This window comes from Myiozetetes cayanensis, unplaced genomic scaffold (assembly GCF_022539395.1).
Source record: "Myiozetetes cayanensis isolate MyiCay16 unplaced genomic scaffold, myiCay2020 scf6-25, whole genome shotgun sequence".
Lineage (NCBI taxonomy): Eukaryota > Metazoa > Chordata > Aves > Passeriformes > Tyrannidae > Myiozetetes > Myiozetetes cayanensis.
The window spans coordinates 42,653,958-42,679,122 of NW_026087853.1; the positions used below are offsets into that span (position 1 = coordinate 42,653,958).

The 25,165-nt window shown below is 39.2% G+C and overlaps 1 protein-coding gene across 2 annotated transcripts; it reads left to right on the forward strand.

Annotated features, from left to right (window-relative positions):
* The first annotated feature begins 501 nt into the window (after positions 1-501).
* TRAF6 (TNF receptor associated factor 6) lies at positions 502-22,941 on the forward strand. 2 transcript variants are annotated; one of them, XM_050334943.1, is made up of 7 exons: positions 502-600; positions 8,334-8,660; positions 14,285-14,435; positions 15,024-15,182; positions 16,091-16,162; positions 17,467-17,544; positions 18,520-22,941. In XM_050334943.1, the coding sequence occupies exons 2-7, from the start codon at positions 8,365-8,367 to the stop codon at positions 19,399-19,401; spliced, it is 1,638 nt and encodes a 545-aa protein (XP_050190900.1). In that variant the 5' UTR covers positions 502-600; positions 8,334-8,364; the 3' UTR covers positions 19,402-22,941. The 2 variants fall into 2 exon arrangements, with proteins under 2 accessions (XP_050190900.1, XP_050190899.1); XM_050334942.1 differs by lacking the exon at positions 502-600 and adding an exon at positions 2,942-6,564 and having other exon boundaries at positions 6,870-8,660.
* The last annotated feature ends 2,224 nt before the right edge of the window (positions 22,942-25,165 follow it).

Consider the following 25,165-nt stretch of genomic DNA (forward strand, 5'->3'; position numbering starts at 1 on the left):
CTCTGTGCCGGTATTTTAACTTCCTTAAAGCTGGCCGCTGTCCAAGCCCCAGGGAGAGGTTCCCCCAGTGCTCGCCCTGAGGGAGGCAGCGCACACAGCCTCACTGCCTGCAGGGGTCCCAGGGGCCGGCTGAGGTTGAGAGAGGAAATTTATTTCTGGTAAGAATTTATTTAACACGGAGAAACGGGTTTTTTTGTGTGCATCCCGAGCCGTTTGCGCACACAGCACCCCTACCCTCTCCAGCTTTCAGTGCCTCGTTTTTAACAGCGTTCGCAACGGAGCCCAGAAAAGCATCTTGACAGCTGCTCATAAGAGCCTCAGCAAGCAGAGTAAAGGCCTGCAGAGCAGAAAATTCTACACTCCCACGAACACCGCTGGTGACAGTCTCATTTATTCCTTGGGGGCGGGATGAGGGCGGCCCTGCCCTACCGCCGCCCTGCCGAGGCGGGCCCGCCCCTGCGTCGCTGCCCCTCCGCGGCGGCAGGAGGCGCTGCAGCGGCCGCGGCGCCCCGGGCGGCCTCGCTCGCTTCCAGCCGCCGCTCCGACGCCTCCCGAGGAGAAGCGGAAGCGGCGGCGGGCGGGGATCGGCCGCGGGTCGCGGTGAGTCCGGGCGGGCCGCGGGGGGTGGCCGGGAGGGCGGGGGCTGCGGCGGGCCCGGCCGGACGCCGGGAGCGGGGCCCGGCCGGCGCGGGCGCGTGGCGGCGCCCGGCACGGAGCGTTTGCCCCGCCGGGCCGGGGCTGCCGGCTGGGGAGCGGAGCCCGCGCCTGCTCAGCCCCGCGGAGCCCTGCGGCTCCTTCCACCAGAGCGGGCTCGGGGCTCGGAGCAGGGCCGGGGGTGCCGCAAAGGGGGCCCGCGCTGGGGCAGGGCGGTGATGGGGCTGAGGCGGCGGCCTGCACTGCTCCGGAACTGAAACTCTGCCGCGGTCTGAGGCCGGGCAGCCCGGGCTCCGAGATACGCTGGTTTACCTGTTCGGGAGCCTGGCTGGAATGACCTTGTGTTGCCTCTTAGCTCCCCGGGGAGGCCGTCGCGCTGCGGTGGGAGTGCGAGCTACCCGTGGCTCTCGGGTTGTGGTCCCACTTGTGTCGAGCACATCAGCTTAGCGTAGGCTCTGTTTTTCCCACGGGGAGTGAAGATACAGAGTAAATTCTTCGGTAACATGTTAAAAGGATCATTTTCAAGATAGGTTACTACTTCTAAAAGCAACAGCTCTGTTTTCTAGTAGAGATTGGCAGTTTTTATATTTAACTATATTTATTAACACGAGTAATAAATTATGACTTCAGTAGTGCTTTCCATCAATTTCGTCTGGTTTAGATAGGTCACGCTGAGTCTTTTCGTACTTAAACGGAAATCTCAGTGTAGGTGGGAGGAAAATGTTCTAATTATATCCCTTATACCTAGTAGTTAGAGCTTGCCGAAAGTATTTCTCCGTGTTTGGCTCTGATAAGTTTTGCATGCTGCAGAACTATGAGCTGTGTGGATTTTGTGTCTTAGATACCATTGACTGAGGGATAAATACAGTGTTGTTTTGAAGCTTCACTGAGGGACAGGTAGGAAAACACATCTCCCATGCATTTTATGCTGTGTTCCCCTGCTGTGTTAATACTTGCAAGCAAACTATTTTGCTTTTCCGTTGTATGAAAAGGCCATATAACTAGTCCTTATAGTAAAAGAAGGAAAAAAAGTAATGCTGATAAAACAAATTGTGTTATCTTCATTGTAGATATTGCTTTGGGTATAAATCTTCTGCATATTCCACATTACCTTCAGCTTTTCCCAGCAGGTGAAGATTTGTGAAGTTCAATCAGACTCCATTGAATGGCAACCTGGCAAGACAGGAATTACTTTTTTAGATTAGCTAAGCAAATACAAAAAGGTTTTAGATCCATCTGTGAAAACTGGTGATAAAAGATGCAGGGTATAAAGCTGTCAAAAAGAAAATGAAAGTAAATATAAGGTGGAGTGAAAAGAAGAAAGGTTTTAATTGTTTCAGAATGTCTGCTTAATTCATTGTTTGTTCGTTTTCCCAGACTCTCAAATTGTTCCACTAATGCCAGATACAAGCTTCATGCTTGTAGAGGTAGATGGTAATTAAGTCTAGCCCGGAGACTGTTCCTGGCAGAAATGACATTTGTTCATAGTCATGCTTCTCCCTGCCTCTTGAAGTGCTTTCTGCCCTGGTATTTACTTTGTCCCCATTAGGCAGCACCTTAAATTCTCTTCAGATCTTCGGAGGAATATAAAAAGGCACAATGCATATCTCAGTGTGTTCTCGGTGTAGGGAGAACAGAGGCCAAAGAGCGGAGTCACTGCCAAAGTAAAGAATCGAATAGTATTGTTCTTCTCACTAACAATGCTTTCATTGTATTTGTTATTCTCAACAATTCCCAATCAATTGTGTCTAGAAGTTAATAAACTGATGAAAGGTTTGGGGAATTTTGGCTTGGGTTTGTTTTTTTGGTTATGGGAAAACCCATGGAATATTTTGGTGGTAAATATGGTATAGTATGCTTCCATTGCTCACTAAAATTAAATCTGTTTTGACATACATGAGTAGGATAAGCTATGAATGTAACTGTGAGTGTGCCCCCATCTAGTTTCCTAAGTAACGTTCAAGCATGAAAATACATAAGTGATTAGAGCCTGACAGCATTCTCTTCAAATAAAGAGAAATCACCTGGGAAGTTTCAAAACCCCCAGGGGCTGCTCTGCTCCAGCCTCAGGAGCTCTTGATGGTTCTGATGAGCTCTGAATGTTGTTTGATTCTGTTTGCCTCAAACAAAAATTCTGTGAAGTCTTCAGGTTCACATATTAGAATGGTAGATACAGTGGTTATCCAAAAGGCTTGGAAGTCTTAATGGTTACTGCTATTAGAAAAAAAAAAAATTGCTACCTCAACAAAATATTTGCAGCATGCTTGCAGACTTCTATAAGAAACCAGAATTTGTTTTTTTGCAGTTACAAGTTCTGCCCAAATCTCTTATTGCTGTGGCTTGTCTAGACATTTGATAGCTTTTAAATGAAAGTGTTCATAGGTATTAATTAAAAGGAGTTTGCATAATTTCATATGTTCTGCCTGGATGAGGCCACAGTGATGATAGTTACAAACCTCATAATGGAAACACATGGTGCTTATCAGTTCTCAGTAGCCCATTAATTATTATGCCTGGGAATAAGTGTTGCAAGTATTGCTCCATAAAAATATCCAAAGTCACTCCACTGGTCCGTCAGTCTCATGACCGAGAAATCTATACATGAAAAACTATTCTCAGTGAGAGAGAAGAAGAAAAAATAAGAGTTTGGCCAGTTTTTCTGTCGATGTGGTGCTGAAGGCATTTTCTCTGCTGGATGTCTGCTGGCCAGGCTGCAAGCAAATTAATTATGTTTGTGACCTTCAAGTAAGAAAAAGGATTTGGAGTAGTCCTCTGTATTGATTTCCTTATTTATATGGCTAGTCAGTGTGAATTTTCTAGGAAGGGCATGTGGAAATTAATTGTATTCAGTACTTAATGATTATTATTAAAAGTTTTCTATCTTACGGAAAGTAGTACTTTCTCTGTACAGTATTCCTTCACCTTTGCTAAATGCTCAAGGGTGTTGTTTCATATGTCAGTATAAATAGGATACAATGCCTAATTTTATTTCCTCATTATTACTTTAATGATAGTTTGATTTTCCAGGCAGCCTGAAGATACCTTCTGGTACCAGCAATATTTTTTGATTTAGAGGAATTTCTGAATTAATTCTGTGGCTCTCCAGAGCATGAAAATCTGTAAATGTGCCACCTAAGCTCCATATACTATGGGACTTGACAAATCACAGTACAGTTTTGTTGCATGCATTAATTTAAATATGGGCAGCTTAAATTATGTTATGAAATTGGTTTTTTGTCAATCATAAGGGACAGTATTCTTGCAGGAGTTTGCTCTTCTGGTCTGAGTGTGCTAGCTCACATCAGCCTGATCACTTTGTAATGCAGCAGTGTAAATAGCAACATAGCACATGTTATTTAGTGAAGAAAGGGTTCATTATGGTTTGAAGGGGGACTCCCTGTAGTCTTAACTCTCTTTTCTGGGGCATGACAGTTTGATCCTTAGGGCATTCCCAGACTTCTGCAGCACAGGTAATGATCGGACAAGTTCTGCCCATAACCATTTGGCCTGGAAAGCGCCTCCCTTTCCGTTGTCAAACAATACAGCTGTTGCCTTGGAGAGCGCAATCAACCTTTGCTAGCCCAAGGACTGGGTACCTCGTGTGCAAGCTAAAGCCCATTATCTCTCTACCCAGCAGGTGTGATAGGACTTCCTAGCTTTAGAAGAGGGCATTTCAGGCACATTACCAAACATGGTTTAAGGCGTTCTCTGCCTGAGAAACTTCACTCTAGCAAAAATAAGAATTACCATGTAATGATCCAGTTTAATTTCAGTTGTTCCTGGATCTGAAAGCTAGATGTTGTGCAAACAAAAAAGGTATAGAGAGCAGTCTAGCCAAGTGTTTAATGTATTAAACTACTAACATTTAAGCAAAGGAGAAGTTGTAAAGTCTGTGGTGTACACAAGGTGTAAGTTAATACTTGGATATTGTTGTACTTGCATTTGACTCAGTTTTGTTTGGCAAAGGAAAAATAGCAACTATTATCAATAGGAAAAAAAACTGATGTGAGTTTTGGGAGATTTTAGTATAATTTTGGGATACATACTAGTTTGGATTTAAAAATCCATCCTCTTGCAGCCAAAACATTTTTTAAATTCCCCAAGGGAAGAACATGAAATGCTGCTCCAGTAGGCTGGCAAATTGCCTGCTCCACCTTCAGTGGGGAAAAGACCTGTCATTAAACATTCAAAGTATACTTTTCTGTAGTCGGTTTTGCACTAGCACTGCTATGTTCAAGCTTGAATCTGTGTTCCTACTCTTGGAGGGTAAAATAGCTGCCACAAGAAACAGAACTAATTCCTACTGCAGTAGTTAGAACTCACAGAGGAATTGTTTTAAACTAGGCTGGAGTAATCATGCCTTGGTTAATGATCTGAGTAACAGCAGTATGGATTTTTATTTGGAAAATTGTGCCTTGCCCCATACTGATAAATATGTGTGGAGGAAGGACTTCCTTCGCAGATAAGATGAAATGGATAAGAGAAGTAGGAAGAATCCTGTCTTAGATAAAACATGAACGAAGTTTAAAATCTGGCTCTTAAAACACCTTATTTAAGTTACTTCTTTGTGCCTGAATTTCCCAATTTAAAAAGAACCAATCATATTTGCACTTCTTTTCTTACGAACCACTCAGTCATGTGCTGACCAAAAGCTCTATGTAGAAGTGGAGTATATCACTGAATAAGGGGATTTCTGTGTGCAGCTGAGATGTTGGCTGGTTGCAGTGACTCATTCATTAAAATGTCTCTGGGATAGGAGTTTTGTTTCTGTAAACTGAATGGACATACCTGCTCTTTCTTAGAAACAATATAAAGGGGCAAAGAGCTCAGCTAGTGTTTAAAAAGTTCAAAAAGCATTCAGCTGGTGAGATTATACCAACTCAGATCCTGTTTTCTTCCTTATAAGAACAATATTTTAAATGGTATGGTTTTTTTACTAGTAACAACCCAAGAGAAGAGTCACATGCTTCAATTAATGTTAGAACTGAATTTGGGTAAAGTTATTATATTATTTTATATATATATTATATTATTATATATTATATTTTTCTCCATGCGACTTCCTGGATTCCTTTGTGACATCGTTAAAGGGATATATGCTCCTCTTTCCTTTCTAAAGGGATATATGTTCCTCTTCCCTTTTTTGTCTCAGTAAATATAGCCTTGTGACTTAGATTTATGTGAATTTGTCAATCCTAGGCTGACCAGTGGATTCTAATATCCTGCATACCAGCATTCCCACTTCATTGGCCCAATTTAGTTCCTGTGATTTTTTTTCATGAAATGTGGCCTATGGATTAATCATCCTCTGCAGCAGTTGTTAAATAAGTTATACTAGTTTAACAGTGGAAATAAGTTGGATTTTTTCTCCAGAAAGACCTACGGATGACACTCTAAAAAAAAGTCTCTGTCGCAGGACATCTTTATAAAGATTGATTCTTCTGCTTCCATTTTAAGTCACTGGGGGAGCTGCTCCCTTCATGGGATTAAATTGATCATGACATGGCTGAAGCTGCTGGTGAGAATGTACTTGATGTTTAGTGTGTATTGCTGTTGTGCATAGGAGCCTTGATTATTAAAGCCTGTTGTGGGTAGATAATGTATAGGAAAGTTACATATTTACGGAACAAAATAAAAGCTCTGTTTTGATTCCAGCTGTAGCTGAACTAAATATGGTAACTTTGGCTGTTTTGGTTTTGTTCAGTAGATCTGCCTTTTTTTTTAATTTTGATATCTGGATAATTGGGGGAAAAAGCTCATGCAGTATTAGCATGGACAATATTGCCAACTGTTTATCATGTAGATGGCCTAAAGTGCATTTCTGTGATGTTGCATCTGTTCAAAATACATTTCCAGTAAATGCTAGTTGAGACCCTGTGTGATTAGTATTTCTGTTGATGTAGTCTTCAGGTGTCATATAAAATAATAATAATAATGGCCAGTCTTCGCGAGCGAAGATCCGGGGAAGGTCTTTCCACCTTCCAGCCTGCGCGTTGGATTTTTTAGGTGAGACACAGTGTGCGCGGAACTGAGCCCACCCTTTAATCCTAAGGTTCATCTGCCGGGGCCAAGCGAGCTTGGACGGTGGCAGCGAGGTCCTTAGGACGTAGGTGGGTTGCCTTTAAGGGCTAACGAGCCCCACCTGCCCGGGAGTGGCCCTGACCGGGAATCGAACCTGGGTCTCCGCGGGAGCCCCTGGTGGTCTAGGGGTAAAGGTGTCATATAATAAGTACCCAAATAAAACTACCTGTCTGTTGTCCTCCTATCCATGAACATTTTGTAAAAATGAATCATGATAACAAATTCTGCTAAAGGCAGGAAAATTTTTACTTTTGTGAGCTCATGCTCAAGGTAGCCCTGTTCGTCCTGCTGACCCGACCGTCTGCAGTTGTGATGCAAATAAACAATAGTTTAGCTCTTGATTAGAGTTGCATCCCTAATATATTTTAAATGACGTAATGATATTACAGTGAACTCAGTAAGTGAACATTGCAAAAGGTTTTGCCTATAGTGCTGTGCAAAAGACAATCAAATCTGAGTTAGTGGACTTGTTTTGTGTGCCTGGCTCCATAACCCTCAGATTACTCATACTGCCTTGCAACTGGTGGTAATCTCTGTTTTTCAAAGAAATTTCATTTCTAGAAAACTAACCACAGTAGGATTCTCAGAAAATGATCTTATGGTCTTATGACCATTAAAAACTCAAGGCAGAGGAAAATTTCTTCTAGAACTTATATTTGTTTAGATATTCTTTTAAAAACTCCTTCCTTCAGTGTAGAAACACTGGCCATCTGTTTGGGGATACCAGCACTTTTTTATTTCATACCTATGAGCTTCAACCTGCTTTATGAGCAGTGTTTTAAAGCAGGCTGTAGTATGCCATTCCCTGCTCTTCAGGGAAAGGCAACTTGTATCTTCCATTCTTACAATCATGTGTGTTGTCCTCCCTGCCAGCTAGACTAGAAGAGGCAAGGGAGAGCAAGAACTCTGTTTCAATGCTAGTAATTTGTGGATAGCTTTTGAACTGTGGAATTATTATCTTTATCTCATGTGTAGCTCCTTACCCAATTTAAAGTCCTGTTGGCAGTTCTAAAATGTTATCAGCAGTGCTGTATATTTGAATTTCATTTGCAGCAGAGCATCTGCTTGGTTTAGGTACTTGGACTTTTATTTTATTTGTGGACCTACTAAATTGAAACCTATACTGTGAATCGCTGTAGACAGAAAATGTTAAATAACATTTATATACTGCAATGAAAATATGGAATTGGGCTATTGTTGTCTAATGAAACGTGATTCTGTACAGCATTCTTTCATGCAAAGTCTATTTGAATGCCTTAGAAGTAAATAATGTGGAAGGGGTAAAGAGATGCTTTCAGTAAACATAGCAAGGACAAAGAGTATTCCTCTTTTTACAGAAATCAGGGAGTCAGATGAAAGAGATTACAGAAAGGGGGGGGTAGGGGGGAGTTTTGAACTGTACTGACAGGATGCAGTGTTCTTACCTACATATCACAAGATAAGTTAAAAAGATAACGGAAACTGGGAGAAAACCAAACCAGGGATTTTGAGTAGAACCAAATCTGTAACTGTTTCTGGTCAGAAATAAATGTTGCTCTTGACTGAAAAGGAAGGTATTTGAATATTTTAAATTAATACATCTTTTTGCCATCTTGCAGTGCATCTCTGTGTAGCACTTGATTAGCTACTATGAGCTTGCTACACAGTGATAGCAGTTGTGGAGCCCGAGACGTGGAAAGCGGCTGCTGTGCAGCCATGGCCAGTGCCTGCAGCGCTGGAGCCAAAGAAGACGGCACAAGTGTCAGCAGTGGGACTGGAAACCCGCCAAGCTCTTTCACGGAAGAAACACAAGGATATGATGTGGAGTTTGATCCGCCCTTGGAAAGTAAATATGAATGTCCAATCTGTTTGATGGCTCTTCGGGAAGCCGTGCAGACACCATGTGGACACCGTTTCTGCAAAGGCTGCATTGTCAAATCGATAAGGTAAAAGAAAATTTATAGAAGCTGCTTTTAAGAAGAAATTCACTTACCAGAGCAGTTTAAGGTCAATGTAAACTGAACAGAACTGGCCAAGGGTGCATTACCAATGAGTGCTAATAGAACTCTGGAAATTTATGATTCGTTAAAGATGCTTTCTAGTAAATACTATATATGGCCAAAATGTCATGAGTTTGGAGGTTTCATGTCATGAGTTTGGAGCTTTAGATTTTGCCATTTATACAAATTTATCCAGGTTATGAATCTGAAAATTTGTTTGATTAAACTTTAAATAATTAAAAAAAGGAGCCACATCCTCCAAATAAATTCCACTTTTTGTCCAGGATTATAAAATCTGTGTTTTGCCTATGACTGTTTCTTTTAATAACTACAGGAAACTACAGACAACATGGTTTCTTGGTGCAGATAAGGCAATTCATGCTTTCAGTTCTTCACTTGAAATTAGCTGCTTTCTTATTGAGGTGGAAGAAAGAATGTGATGAGGAAATAGTCTTGGAAAAAGTCATTGAGACAGGAAACCAAGTGGCATATGAGGGAGTGGGAACAAGGTACAAAGGCAAGAACAAGCTGGGCTTATAAAAATGGATGACAGAGCAAGGAAGGCAGAGAGTGCACGTGTCCCACACGTGTCAGTGAGTATTGGATCACATAGAAAGCTAGATATTATGCTGTAGGATTTTTCCTTCTCAGCTTAAGCCAGTTTTTTCACTTACCAATTGCTTACTTAGCTCAAATGTCACTTTGGTAGGAATCTGTATATTTAATTCTGCATGAGCCATATATAGAATTGGTTCATTTCTAACCTTACTTCGCACACTTGTATAAAGATCATTAAACTGTTTTCAGTGTTACTGTGTTTCTCCCTGGCATTCATTTTTAGCTTGAAAAATGGACAGTGCTTTCTTGATTGGTTTTTCATACCACTTGTCTGTAGTTCTATTCCATTTCTTTTTCTCCATTTTCCATTATTTGTAGCTCACAAAATAAATAGTATACCAGCAGTGATGTTCTCTGAATACAGTATTTTGTATGTTTTGTGGCCTTCTCTGTAATTTCTGCTATGTAAATTCTCTGGAAGAATTTCTTTGTGGAAAGGGTTGTTAAGCATTGGAACAGACTGCCTGGAGGAGTGGTGGAGTCATGATCTCTGGCAGTGTTCAAGAAATGACTGGACATGGCACTGAGTGCCATGGTCTACTTGATGATGTGGTGATCAGTCATTGGACTCGAATCATCTTTTTTCCAGCCTAAAAAATTCTGTCATTCTGCCACTGTTGGATCTAATGCTACTGTATTTTTTCATAGCATCCCTTTTGGATCAAGGAGGGGGAAGTGTTGGAGCTGAGAACGAGAAGACAAATTTAATATTGCACTCCCTACTTATGATAGCAGATTCTTTCTAGCTAGCACAGAAATTTGTGTGCATTTGTAGCACAGTTCCTGTTAACATCAGTTTCATCAATATTTCTGAGAAAAGGATCCAGAAAATGCAGAACACCACCACTGTTCACCCGTGTCAAGTGACTCACCTGTGGATTCTGCAGAAGCAGCTGAGAGACATTCAGATCTTCACTAACTATACCATGAAATCCCCTGTTCACACAGTCCCTTGCCTTGTTCACTATGTTCCTGTTCCTGCGAGAAAAGTACATCAGGCCTTGCCCAACTGCATCATCTGGTGGTATACATGTTATCCAGGTTCATGGAAGAAGGCTAAAGGCCCCTGAACTTGTCAGCCTTGACTGTAATCCAGTTCCTTAGGCACAAGCAGCTGGCTTCACTTTCTGCCCTTTGCTTTGCACATTCCAACCCAAATTGCTTTCAAGAGGGTAATGTACATAATTTCATGTATGCTTGTAGGCATTACAAGACAGTTGTAATGATAAAGGCCGTTAAATTTTAAAATTCCTTACTTGCTCTCTCTTAGCTTGCTCTATTTGTTGGCAGTAGCAGTTTTATACTCTTCTTTAACTTGGCTATTTCTGGAAGAAAGAACATAAATCTTTGAACCTTCTCTTGAGATTATGATGTCTATAAATTCTGGAGGTAAATCAGTACTTAAATACAGTAAGCTGTAGAAATGTCTATGTTGCAGTCATGGCAATCATTTCAAAGACAACAGAAGTCCTATGTTGAAATATGAGGGAAGATGACTAAAAATTACCAAAAATGGGTGTCTTGCAGATCTTTACGAGCTAAAGTGATCTTCTTTTCTAATCCTTATGCTCCTGCTGGTGAACTGCACAGTTACAATCATTGGTTAGAATTTACAGGACTGAGTGAGAAACTGCAGCGAACACAAGCTCAGAACACATCTTGCAGCAGGAAGAGAAACTTCCTTCTTCTCCAGGCATGGGAAATGGTTTCTCTTCCTTTTTAAATTAGCAGCATATTTTCTGTGCTCAAAGTTTTACGTCTCCAAACAGTTTCAATGACCAAAAGCTTTTGCTTCTTTTACACCCTTTGCTTATTTTACTTCATTTCTATAAATAGTGCTGACAGTTTCAGTGAATACTAAACACAGGTTGAAAGCATTTTTTCCTTGGAGACTATGGATCATCACTGTAATATCTCAGTTTTTTCATTGATAGTAAAAGTTTTCCCTCATTCTCCAATGAAATCTCTCTTTGGAGTACAGTTTGAGTGAATGCTTGTGAAAGCAGAGCAGACAGCATAAAGTGCCAGACCTCCCTGAATCCCTGAAGGGCTGAAGGCGTGCTTAATTGGTATCCATGGATCAAGCTATTGATGTGGATTATGTAGCGTCTACAGTACAATATCGATTTGGAGTATGTACTGTCTACAGTACCATATTGATTGGTGTCATTGAGAAGCTTCTATGGAACGAAAATGGAAATGGGAAGTGATTTCTACATTCTCTAAGTACTGTTTTTTTTCATTAAGTGATTGTCACAGCCTTTATTTGATCAGGAAAAAATTGCTCCTGTTTATTTCTCATTTCCCCACTGTCTAGCTCAAGTGAACACAGGGATTAAGGATTTTAAGTGATGAAGGACATACAAGCGTTTCTTGAATAATCACTTCTTGTGACTTGGACAAACAATTATATTGTTCATGTTGAAGTTATGGCTGCAAATAAGAAAAAAATGGAAAACCTTTTGAAAACTGGGCTCTTAGATCTTGCAATGTGAGGGACATGATTAGACCAGATGGATTTGATCATAGTAAATGTTTACCTCCCAGAAAGTCCTGGCATCTTTTTAAATAAAGCTGTCTGAAATGCTTTGAAATGCTTTAAGTCATGGTAGAGAAGAATTCTCGCTTATCTACCTAAGGAACTACAAATACTGTTCTACAAATGTTACTGTAAACAAAATACTGGATTAGAAATTTTAGAAGAACTAAGTTCAGGTCCAGTAGGTAATTAAATTTCACTCTAGTCTTTCTTCTCTTTTGTCAAAGCTGACTTAGGGTTTGTAGTAGATCTTGCCAAATACCAGAACTTCTGTTTATTGGAAAAGCAGAATTGTGAGCTGACAAGGGGCAGGCAGGGAAAGCTTTGGGTACTAGCAATCTCTCAAACAGCTGGCATGGCTGCAGTTAAAGTGTATGGCAACTGATTCAGCTTTTAGGCTAAGCCACTCAGTTGTTAAAATCATGAAGCAGGCTTTTTCTGCAAACAAAATTATTCTGGCTTTACTCTTTATATACCTGCATTTTAATTTCAATGAAAATTATAGGAATATTTATTGTACTTTGTAGCAGATGGTTATTGTTTTACAGGTACTGTTGTGAGTGGCAGAGTCCAATGTGATAATTCCAGCTCAGGAAATCTCTCACTGTAATATAAGTTAGAACTGAGGTGTATAAACTCAGTTCTGTGATAGGAAATGTATGGCAGTGTCTTTGTCTGCCAATGTATCTAAGAGGCATTTTAAGCACAATCCTCATACTTGTAAATAATATTTGAAGCCTGTTTAATATACTACAGTGAGTTATTGCTCTTTCCGCACTATACTTTCCTACACTGGAAAATTGCCATGCATTCTTATTTTACCCTTTGTCTGCTGTTATTTAAGCTGGGGAACTGGTAATCATAGTTTCACGTTATTCTGTTGTTGACTGTTATTATACATGATTAGCTTTGCCATGTAGAAATGAAGCTGCTGTCTTATCAGCAGGCCTACTTGGCGATCTTTATACTCTATTAAACAGGGTGTTTGTAATCAAGTTATACCTGTGAAAACTGATTTCCTGTAGGTTGTGAAGTGAGAGAACATTTCTGGGTTGTGCAAAGATATGCACACTGATCATAGCTCAGGGAGCTCTGAAACAAAATGGCAAGCTGGGTATTTTCTTCCACTTATTTGGGAGTATGACTACCAGGCATGTGGTGAGCGAGCTCTTACAAGCAAAACCTGTGAAAGGAAGTTCACTGCCTCTTTTTGAGGTCTCAGCTTTACCTCCACTTCCTCTAGCAGCATTGCTGGTTGAGTTGCTGAGCAATTATTTCCTTTTCCAACAAAGAACATAAATTCCCTCCTGATCTCCACAGCCCACTAGGTTCCCCTCATGCGTGCAAGCAATGACAACGATCTGGCCTTTGATCCTTGCACCACAAGTGGTCTCTGACATTTTTCTGCCCCATATATTTTTCCATTTTATTGCTGTTTCCATTAGCATTTCAGCTCAGAGCTTTGATCCCTCATGCCTTTTTAACTGCGTTGCTTAATTGTGAATCAATATGTTGGCCTACTGCTTTCAGAATGAGCTGATACTGGAAAATTTGATGGAGGCTATCCCTTTTTTTGCTGCATTTCTAATGATTTTTGTGTTTAAATGCAGATAGACAGAACCTGATGAACTGGAATTTTAGTTACCTTGTGCAAGTTGCATGCATCCATGTTCCAAACTTCTGCCAGTTAGCACTTCCAATCTGTTTGCTGTTAAAATGGCCTCAGATGCAACATTCAGTTCCAAAGCCAGTAATTTTCATAGTTACTAGTAATTTTCATGTCTGGAGTTTTTTTTACCCTTATTTGCTGTATAAATAAACAAATGGAAGGATAACCAACTGTTCAAATGGTTGTACAACAAAAACAGCAAAATGAGCTGTATGAGAAGTAATGCCAAATAAATGAAGTAAATCTGGAAGAAAAGAAAATTTTACTTTTTCTCTTGGCTGCGATCACCTCGGATGTTTATAAAGTGTGAATGAAATTAGAGACAGTCCAAGAATGTTTAAAGAATTGTTTTGAAATAGTATGTGAAACATACTTTGATGTTTGAGCTATGTGAAGTATTTACAGAAACAAGACTGTAAGTTCTTAATTTCTTTATGTCCTCCTCGAGTTTGTTTCCACAGTACCTAACATGGCATTTGTACAAAAAAACCCCATACTGAGTTAGAAAAGGGCTGCAACCCTAGTCGTGCCACCTCTAGTGAAACTGTGTGTTGTCAGCTTTCCTACTGTACGTTGTGTACTTTCTGGTCATTACCACATAAATGCCATTGTTTTCAAAGACTTTCTTACTGTGTTATAGTTTGGCCACTAATATGTTATTACTTTAAAAATATTTTAAATTAAAGGCTTGGAAATCTCTTGGAAATACTGGAATATCTTTTTCCTTCCTTTTCTGCGTTATAGAGATGCAGGTCACAAATGTCCAGTAGACAACGAAATACTGCTTGAAAATCAACTTTTTCCTGACAACTTTGCTAAACGGGAAATCCTTTCGTTAATGGTGAAGTGTCCCAACAAGGGCTGCACTATGAAGATGGAGCTGAGGCACTTAGAGGTGAGAATTAGTTTTGAAACTGTGGAACCTGGTTTTCATGGACAAGTAAAATAGATGGTAATACCAGGTACTCATTTATGCTGATTCAATGCATTGTTTTTTCAAGACTATAGCTAAACGTATTTGGGTTTTCATGAGTCTTTTACTGTAGGTAGGTGATTCTCAAGTGAACATCGTAGTGCATGAAAATTGTACTAATGCAGCATTCTGTTTAGTATCATTCATGTTTGTCTTTTGATCAGTTGTATCTGTACTTAACACAAGTTTCTTAAAGTTACTTTAATATTCTGTTAAAGTAGCTACATATATTAGTTGAATTACTTTGCAAAATAATAGATGCAGTTAAAAGGATAAATATAAAACTGAATTTTTACCTGAGAGCCTTCTTAAAGCTCTGGATATGTGAAGCCCTGATCTTAGTAATTGGACAGTAATGGGCTGTTGATTAAGTCAGCATAAGAGTATAAGGATTTCCTTGCATGAAGGAAAGATTGCAATTTGTTTGTCTTGTATTGTGCTTTCTGTTGAAAACAGATGAGATGATAGTACCTGTTTGTCGTATCAAATCTCTCTTCTGTCCTTTTGCAGGAACACCAGTTACAGTGTGAATTTTCCACTGTGGAATGCCCACAGTGCCAAGGAACCTTCCAGAAGAACCACCTGAAAGAGCACATGACTCAGGAGTGTCCAAGGCGTCAAGTGTGTTGCCCAAACTGTGCCACGTCTATGGCTTATGAAGATAAAGAGGTACTTAGCAGGAGTCTCAGTTTTTCAACCTTCATTCCCATGGGTTTGCTTGTAAATAGAACATCAGTTTAAAAAAAAAAAGGCAACAAAGCTTTTGGTCTAGATGAGCACTGTCTGCTGCTACACAGGTGAGAAGCTGCAAACTCAGGACATTAGTCTAGAACAGGAAAAGGTGGGGAGAGATTGTTCTTAAATACAAACTTTTTGGGAACCTTGTGGTTCAAGGAGACTTGTGAAAGAACCATTGATCTTTGGCCACCCGAGAGGCCAGTATCAACTGCTAAATGAATACAGAAGGCAGTATTTACATTTGCTGGTTTTATGCCCAGGAGAAAGGATATATCATGAGATAAATCTTTTGGGGACCTCTGTTAACACACAAGACCACAATAATTTCCGAGTTCTTCTCCTGGTTCTGCATTTTTTGCTGGTGCTGTACTGAGGATAATACTTTCCTTTTTCTGTTTCCATTTCTTTATCTCTATGTGGATGTGGTTTATCTCAAGGACTGTTAAATTTTATGAAATTCATATTGTGAATTGTCAAACAAAAGTACCTTGTATAGTTCAACAATAAAAAAAAAAATCTCTCATATAGTTCCACTGCAATTGAACATGTATTTTAGAAACTTCTGGTTAAATTCAAACTTCTTTGGAGCATAAGAGCTTTAGGAAATAAAACATCTGCAACTTTATGAAGCTCTTGTGTAAGTACAGGAAAAAACAGTAATAGAAAACATACTGTTCAGGGCAAGGGGATTGACTTTGTTTCACAGTTGCATACAGCTAAATGCAAAATTTGAAATGTAAATAAAAGTTTGATGTCTGATCAGAGGTGATTAGCCCTCTCCTAAATTGTGTAACTTGATAGATTCTTTCTTTCCTCTCTTTTTCTGCTTGATCACTAAGCTTCATGACCAGACCTGCCCACTTGCCAATGTATTTTGTGAATATTGCAACACAGTGCTAATCAGAGAGCAGGTAAGAGACTACCTTCTTCTGTGTTTAATCTGGGTCACATGTTTTGTATTTACATTGCTTATTTAATATGAATTTAAACTTGGAGAAATAGTTTGTCTACTACCTAATAAATCTCTACCTGTCTCCCTCTGAAAACGTCCAGTCCAGGTATAATACTCTCTTAAATGCTGCTCCAGCTCACAGTTGCAGTCTGGTAAGACCTCTGTAGGATTTTTGGCTGCACATCATATTATTTAGCTGTACTGCTTCTTGACAAGGGGACATGCTGGATGTTTTTGATATTGAATGGAGGTTAAAAAATGGGCAGAGAGGGAAGGTATTTGTATTGGAAAGCCACTGTTGGGAAGTGGCTATAAGTAGTTCACTATAAAACTGCAGATGCTGACTGGAAATCTGCTTCTCCATTACTATTGTAATAGCCATTATTATTTCTTCTATTCAATAATAACTTCATTGACAGAAAAATGATAGATGTTATTTAATTTGCAGCTTATCCTTATTTGAATGGGTTGGCAACTATGTTGAATATCATGTCAAATGATATTGAGTGATCATGTCAAATTGCACAAATACTCTGAAAAGCAGGATTGAGCTTAGTAATGACAAAGGCAAAAATATGTTGTTAGGTAGGATAATCAGCTGCAGAAATGGGGAACAGAGAATGCTAAACTTGCTAATGGTTCAGATTTAATGGCTGACCTGTATTAAACTTGTGTTCTGCTTCATTGTGATATTTAAACAAGGCAAACATATGGGGTTATATAAAGAGGTATTTTGCCTGTGAAACCTAGAATTATCCTTTGTTCTGTTTAGGGCCCGTAAGGCATCAGCTGAAGTTGTCATGCTTTTGAGGTGGGGGTGGATAGGGTGGGTCCAGAGCAGTGAGATGACTGGATCTGGAAAATACAGGAAAATTGAAGTAACTTGAGGTTTTTGACGAAAAAGATAATGAAGAGAGTATGTGCAAGTAGTCCTTCAGAAAGGAAAGATATTAACTGTGATCTGTCCTGAGGATAGGCTAGCAGTGACAGGCTTTTGGTCTAGCAAGGAAACTTGAATGCTTTCTGATGCCTGATGTAAGAACAAAGCCAGTGAATTGTTAAAGGGCATAGTAGTGGGATGTAGAATATTTATCGTCAGCTAATATTTTTGTTCAAAACTTCCATATTCCTATGAGAAATTATGTAGGTATAAACAGATCTGACTTCAGGTACCTGTTCAGAATCCATCCAGCTATATCCTTTTTGGATGTTATAAAAGCATACTTTTGAAGAAAAAGTAATAGCAAATCTTATTTGTTTTAGATGCCTAACCATTACAACAATGATTGTCCTACTGCCCCAGTGCCATGTTTTTACAGTGCCTTTGGATGTCCTGAAAAGGTAAGCCTTTTATCAGAATCATGAGTTGCGGACTTTGTCTGGGGTTTTTTTAAATGTGTTTCCCTATTCTTGTGTCATTCACCAGCTCAAATCCTTAGTGATTTGTGGGTTTGTCTTTTCTTTTGTTTCACAACTGCATGTTGATATCAACAACTTCATGTTGATACACTGTCTTTCAAAATTGGCTTTTCAAATTTAAAAAACTGTGAACTATTTGCTTGGTGAACTTGCTTTTATTAATCCATGACTGACTGTTTTCTCAGCTTTCATGTAAATAAAGTAGCTTCCAGCATTTCTTCCAAAGTTGTGGCCAGATACACTTGTGGCTCTTAGAGTTCCATAAAGAAAATCAATTCTATTAAATTCTAAAACTATTAAACTGGATACTCTTATTTCTAGTTGTTCACTACCTCTTTGTAAAAATGGATCTTTCTCCTTCATCGTTTCTACATCAGTTTTCATGCAGCATTTGGTACAATAGAGAATTTTAGCAAATCAGTGGAGGGAATACAGTGGTGATTTAGAGCACAGAAGAAAATACTAAATGTATGTTTATCACTAACAGTCTTTCACTACATCTTTGTTTTGAGTTGAACAGTGTTATTGAAAGTGTACACCATAATTAATGATGGTTTAACAGGGAAATTATTACTCCTATGAAACATCAATCTTTTTATCATGAATACTCATTAACAAGAAAGTAACCCTGAATATACACATAATGCTTGCCTTTGGAATATTTATCAAGAATGTTTTCAGTATAAAATACTCCATATTTCTTCATATCTTGTTTTTACTTTCAGGCGCACAGTTTGAAATACGCTGTTTCTATTTCTCATTGTATGTACTACTGAAATACCTCATGTCTTTTATTCAGAATTGCCTCCATTTGAAGTGTAGGTTTAAAATGTGATTTAAAATGTGATTTCTGGTTATGTTTGCTATGTTCCTAATGCCACATCTCTTAAATTCTAGATGCAAAGGAATGAACTGGCACGACATATGCAGGAGTTCACTCAGGTTCACATGAGAATGATGGCTCAGAGTTTTCAAAATATCAGTGTCACTGCTACAAATCCTGTACCCTTCATCAATGGCCTACCCTTTGAGCCTGCCCTCTTCTCACACGTGTCACATGCCACATATGATTGTAATCCAGAAGTTGAAAACTTCAAAGAAACTATTCAGCAGTTGGAAGGTCGTCTGGTAAGACAAGATCACCAAATCAGGGAACTCATTGCTAAAATGGAGACCCAGAACACTCACATGGCAGAACTCAAACGTACTATCCGAAGTTTGGAGGGAAAGATCACTGAAATGGAGGCCCAGCAATGTAACGGTATTTATATCTGGAAGATTGAGAACTTCAGTGGACTTCAGAAAGCCCAGGAAGAAGAGAGACCTGTTGTGATGCACAGTCCTGGCTTCTATACTGGAAAGCCTGGGTACAAGCTGTGTTTGCGCCTGCATATCCAATTACCGAATGCTCAGCGCTGTGCTAATTTTATATCTCTGTTTGTCCACACTATGCAAGGGGAATATGACAGCCATCTGCCATGGCCTTTCCAAGGCACGATACGACTTTCTATTTTGGATCAATCAGAAGGCCCGGAAAGGCAGAATCATGAAGAAGTAATGGAAGCCAAGCCAGAGTTACTGGCCTTCCAGAGGCCGACAGTTCACCGCAATCCAAAAGGTTTTGGTTATGTGACTTTCATGCACCTGCAAAATTTGAAACAAAGAACCTTCATAAAGGATGATACACTTCTGGTGCGCTGTGAAGTTCTGACACGTTTAGATTTGAACAGTGTCCGCAGAGAAGGATTTCAGGCTCGCAGTACTGATGGACCTATGTAGCCTCTAAGTCTTACCCAGAGGAATGGAGCCACTAGTTATGTTCTTCCACCACAGATTATAAGAGTGCTTCATTGTCCATATAGGCTGTGTTTGTGAAAGGTCATAATTACAAGCATAATTGATCTTCACCTCAGTGGAACTTTCTAGTTGCTTGGTTTTTTTTTTTTCTATGAGGTCATGTACTTAAATATTTGGTATGCTTAAATATTTGGTATGGTTCTCTATTAAAAGAATAAGCTACTTTTGTAGCAAGCTAACTAAATGAAGTGTTGTTAATCAAAACTTAAATGCCTAAAGGAAAATCCTATTGCAGAACCTGTATGTCTCTGGTAAAACATAAGTCATATCGAGAAGTCCTGTAAGCCTTTTCACCGCAGTGCCTCAGAATAGATACTGTCACAGTGAAATAGCTAAATTAATAAAGATGAGGGAATTTTTTGTTTGTTTTTCACAGAGCTTGGGAAACTTGAGATAGCTTCTATATTGACTTATTTAGAATTTTGCATTGGCTAGGCTTTTCTGGAAATCTGAAGTCAAGACTTTGCTCACGTCACCTAGGGTTCAGGTATGCTTTGGCCCTTCCCTTCTGTGGAGTTAGCTTCAGGAAGTGGCATGCTGATGTACAGTCGATGCTAGTATTTCCAAAAGACATGTGGTAGTGTTGTGGATAATGGTAAATGACTATGAGCTGAGTTCACTCAAGAAATATTTGTAATGTGGTCTGAAAGTGCCTCCCTAGTTCTCTTTACTTGGATAAGTCTTTCTGTAAGTGTGTGCTCTAGGCCCAGAGTGTGAATCACAACTGACAAGAGATATAAAAGTTTAGCATTTGAGTGACATACCTTTGTGCTGGTGTACTTCCTAGTGCTGGACATTTTTCAGCTTGTGAGTAGATACATGAGCAAAGGGATGCACTAACTAGGTAGGGTGATGCAGGATGTCTTTTGTTGTTGAAACCTGAATTTGTACCAAAGGTGAACCTGCAACCTGCATCTATTCGTGTGATCTCTTGGTGTTGTGCGTGACATACGACCTATGTCACCTCCGATGAATTCTCAGTGGGCAGCTGGCCATATCAACATCCAACTATTGTGGGTATTTCCTGTCCCTTTAAACAATAAGAGCTGGGCCACTCTCAGCAATTTGGAGAGGAAGGAAAACCTATTAGTTCAACAGTGTGAGGCAAAATTGCAGTCCTGTTTGCTCTTAGGAAGAAAATCTGGCTTCTATAGTTACTCATTCATCAAACACTAGATTCACTATGTCAGGGATTCATGAGCTTCCTAATGTTGCGTGTATTATTATTTTCTGTACTGACTGTATGCCACATAAATGTTAGTTTTGACCGGTCAAAGCTGAGTGGTTCAATTTCACTGGTGCTAAAAGCTTTTAATGTATCATGGTGCCGATAAAGTTCTGAATCGTGTCTTTAAAAGGAGGGAAGAAGAAAGGTTTTGTTCACCCCATAACCTAAGCCGATATTCTGATACAGAAGAAAGAATTAAACGATTCATAAGCATATGTGCATTATTTATCCAAGCTAGTGAAATGACCTAGACTACCGCTTAAAAAATAATGAAGAGAATTCCAGTTATTTGGCCTCATCAAAACAATACCATGAGTATCATCAGTGGGGAAAGGGCATATGGTTAATACATACAAGAGTAAAGAAAGACTGCTGTAGCATATTGATTCGGGAGGATACTCTGCCTACCTGCGTGAGATGTAAAAGTTCCTGGACCCAAGCTACCACATTCATAATATCCAGATGAGTTAAATTTCTTCTGCAGGTAGAACTTTTTAGATGAAGAGGGATTGTGTTCAATGGAGTGTTGTCACTACTGAAACATGAATTTCCTGGCTAATGCTAAATGCAGTTGGTCATTGACAACTTCAGTGTATTCTCTGTTATTAGGGGAGGGGTGAGCATATATTACTCAAAATAGGAAAAGATCCTTGCTTTAAAACTGTGGGCTTAAGCTTTTTAAGTAGTCTTGAGAATTAATAGCCTCATCCTATTAGCTTTGTTGTTTCAGTGTCTTCAGTTAGAGAATGCCTAGTTAAACCATTCTTAACCAAGAGCTGTTAAGCTGTACAAGGCAGTGCACTTCTGTATACAGAAGGTGCTGTACACTGGTTCTCCACTTTAAGCTATGTTAGTTATCTGTATTTTTTTCAAGATGCTCAAAAACTGCCATTCTTTCCTTTTTTCCCCCCTTCTCTTTTTTTGGGGGGATGGGGGGCACTCAGAAGAAACACTTGTAATTAGAGAGCTTCCTCCTGCCCTAGGTCCTTTTTCAACCCTAGTGGTAATAAAAACGTCCTTGCTCTGTGTTCAAATTGTTACTACCCAAGACCCACTAAGTGCATTAACACTTCCTTTGCTTTTGAAGATTTGCATTCTGAATGGAATTTTTGGTTTGAGCCATATCTGCAAGATCAGATGTACTTCAACCTCTGAGGAGGAAGCTCAGTTTGGTGGCAGAGTTTTAAGTGGTTCAGGTTAATACAACAGCCCGAGCCAATAGGGAATAGAAGGCTACTGCATGTATAGTAGTGCACTGGCCACAGTAATATGAATGCTTTATTCACTGCTGCTATTCTACTGGTTTTGTATTTTTATATACCCACTAGAACTCTTAAAGATGTCAAATTACTGTAATGCCAGAGTTTTACATGAGACTTTCAGTGCTAATTTGCTAAGTATCAGATCTTATTGTCATAAAAACACATTGTAAATGTTAATGAAATATTTATTCATAATATTCATGTACTTGCTCCATTTTTCTCTTTCCCCTTTCTCCAAATCTCTTCTTCTGAGAACTCATTTTACCATGGTGGGTTGATGTATAATTGCTAGAAGTGTTTAAATGGAAGCAGAAAGAGACAACTCTCAGAGCTGCAAACCTAAAACAAAAACAAAGAAGTATGGGAATTTAACCCATTTCCTGTGTAATTCATTCAGCAATGGAGTTCTTTGGTTCTGTAACTCAAAGCTTTGCAGCATCACTGGATCTCAAGGTGGTTTATTTCTGTTGTCTTTAATGTGTTCTAAGTCAGCCACTTAATAGTATTTGCAAAGCTGCTATGGCACAAATTTACCAGTAATAATATATTACAAATATATTATCTTTTTGCCTCTGAATGTCTTCACCTGCAGGGCAGGGAAAATTATTTTACTAAAAATATTGGTATGTGATGTATATGTGGGAGCTCAGATAATGTGAGATGTATAGACTTTTTTTTCAAGTGGTCTCATGATATGTCTGGTTGTGTTTGCTGTCAAGGGATTAAACTTGCTAATGAAATCAGGATCACCTTTCTATTCTTATTTAGAGATGGTGATAGTACAAATACATTTATGATGGATTTTAAAGATTATTCTGGGTTCAATGTTAAAGGTTTATATAGGTTTGTCTTTGAACAAAAGGAAAGTACTCCTGTTCCCTTGGATGTATTGATCAATAATTTAATATATTTTGTAATAATGCACAGCAATATTTCTGACAGAACTTTAAAAAATAAAGTAAGTAAACTGTGCACTGCATGTTGCATCTTTATTTATGTGGAGGGCTATTCAGAAAGTTTCACTGATACAGGACCTCTGTGGTAGTTTCTCTGTATTGTGGGTTTCAGGTTGGCTGGTTTTTAATGCAGGAGACTATTATATAGCACCAAGAAGGCAAGACATATTTCAAGATAAAAACTTCTGGAATTTATAAAGGGTATGGATAATTCATTACTAGAAGATACAGCTCATGTAATTGATAATAAGCTAAGTGTTCTCGTGATCATCCTGTAATTTAAGATGCAGCTCTGAAAAAAAAATGCACACTGTCACCTCGATGGGCACATCTGCTTACTTGTTATATTTGTCACAGAAGTGACTATGGGTTGAAGCTTTGTTGCAAGATACTCAGAGCAGAAACCAAAGGGAGTTCCTCTGTGAGTAAAAGAAGTAAGTGCTTCATTGCAATCCGCTGATTTATCTCAACCACAAACATTCTGGATCTGTTTTTTAACAGCATCTGCAGGAAGGGATATTCCAAACTTTCAAATTCTGAGTAACCTTAGTGTTATTTATAGACATAATATCTAGTGCACTGCGGTTAATGTCAAGTTAATTATGACTTTATCTTTCATCCAGGTTGGTCCTAATAGCTTCCATGACTAATGGATAGGAAAGTATGGTCAGCTAACAGTTATTTGTTTTGTTAATACATCTTTAATGTTTCATATTTTAAGGGCACTAGTATCTTCTTTTGATGAGATGAAGTAATAATGACCTGGTTTTAAGCAGGAAAAGTAACTGTTTGCAGATGCACCAGTGAATGGAAAGTCCACATGAAGAAACAGAAGATGCCAGCAATATCAAAGTATGTTCATACCCATGTAAATACAAATGTCTGGGTACATGTACACTTCTGAAAAAAAATGGCTAAGCTAGATGTGGACCAGGATATTTTGACTGAATGTTTTATAGGACAAATTCCAGTTCATTGAAATGACTTCACAAGAAGAATGTGTTTGTTTTAACTGAAATCCTTTCTAGTGCCAAACCAGTTGCTCTGCTGCCTTGCTCATCCCCAAAAAGCACTAGCCCAGTACTAAAGGCTCTTCCATCTGGAAAGAGAAAACTCCCTGTGCCATTCCTTCCTGTATTATCCTGGGTGAGTACATGAATACACACAGTGCTGCACTTCAGCTGTTATGTGCTGAGTTTCTCACTTAGAAGCTGTGACTGTTTAGCCTGTTCCAAAACAGCATTTACAGAAGTCCACAAAACTCACTAAATTAGCCCTGAAAAGTGTTGAGTGTGCTCTTTGCATATACAATAATTACAAGGCAATAGAATGGGAGGTTAATGGACCAATGGACCAAAAATGGTGAGTAGAGAATGTAGGCCTGTCTGGATGAAGTGAGTAAGATGGCTGATGAATTCTGCCTGTGCCTGTTCCTCATCTTTGATTTAAAAAAAAAAAAAAGCCAAAGAAAACCAAACCCACACTCATGCCACTCAAATAGGAAACTGTTATTTCAGTTTTTTCCTGGCAAAAAAAATTATCAAAGGAAACACTTCACCACTGTCTCACTCTCATCATTTGCCCACCACTGAGTCTTTGTCTGTGCATCTGGAAGGAGCAGCTTGACCACACTGGACTGAGTGGATCCTGATACCACCACCACCCTTACAGGATCTGATAGTCTTAGTAACCTGAAACACCAAATACTGGAATCTGTGGCCCTCAGGTCTTTTTCGTTTACTGGTTTTAAGATTTTTATAACTAAACCTAACCTTCTTGATAAATATACATGTCTCTGAGCATATAGGCAGCTATATGCTTAAGTTATTTTAAGTTGTTTAAAGCTTGTCGGGGCTCAGGATATGTGAAGAGTTGGTGTTAGTTCTGCAGTCTTTTCCAGTTTGCAAACTGCAATAAAAAGCTAACCCACAGACAGAACTGTCCTTGTTTTCCCATCCTTTCTTTTTTTTCATTTCCTCTTGCCTGCAAGGAAGCAGAAAGATTCTATAGTACTAGTCATATCTTGAGTCCCTCCTCACTCATATTTTATCCCAAGCAGAACTGTTGCCACCACTTCTCATCCCTTCTAAAAGATTGCAAATTTCTGTTAAAAAAAAAAAAAGTTATAAAAATGAATTTACCTTGCTATTGTGTGCTGAAGATAAAGAGTGAGCTACAGCATTATGAAGGTAATCTTTCTGCTCAAATCCTGGGAGCCTGCTTCACTGTCTAGTCTTTTG

Bases quoted from the DNA above. Each gene is read 5' to 3' on its own strand.
- TRAF6 (XM_050334943.1), top strand. From the start codon at position 8,365: ATGAGCTTGCTACACAGTGATAGCAGTTGTGGAGCCCGAGACGTGGAA. The intron at 8,661-14,284 runs GTAAAAGAAAAT...TCTGCGTTATAG, and splicing joins TGCATTGTCAAATCGATAAG to AGATGCAGGTCACAAATGTC. The intron at 17,545-18,519 runs GTAAGCCTTTTA...CTTAAATTCTAG, and splicing joins CCTTTGGATGTCCTGAAAAG to ATGCAAAGGAATGAACTGGC.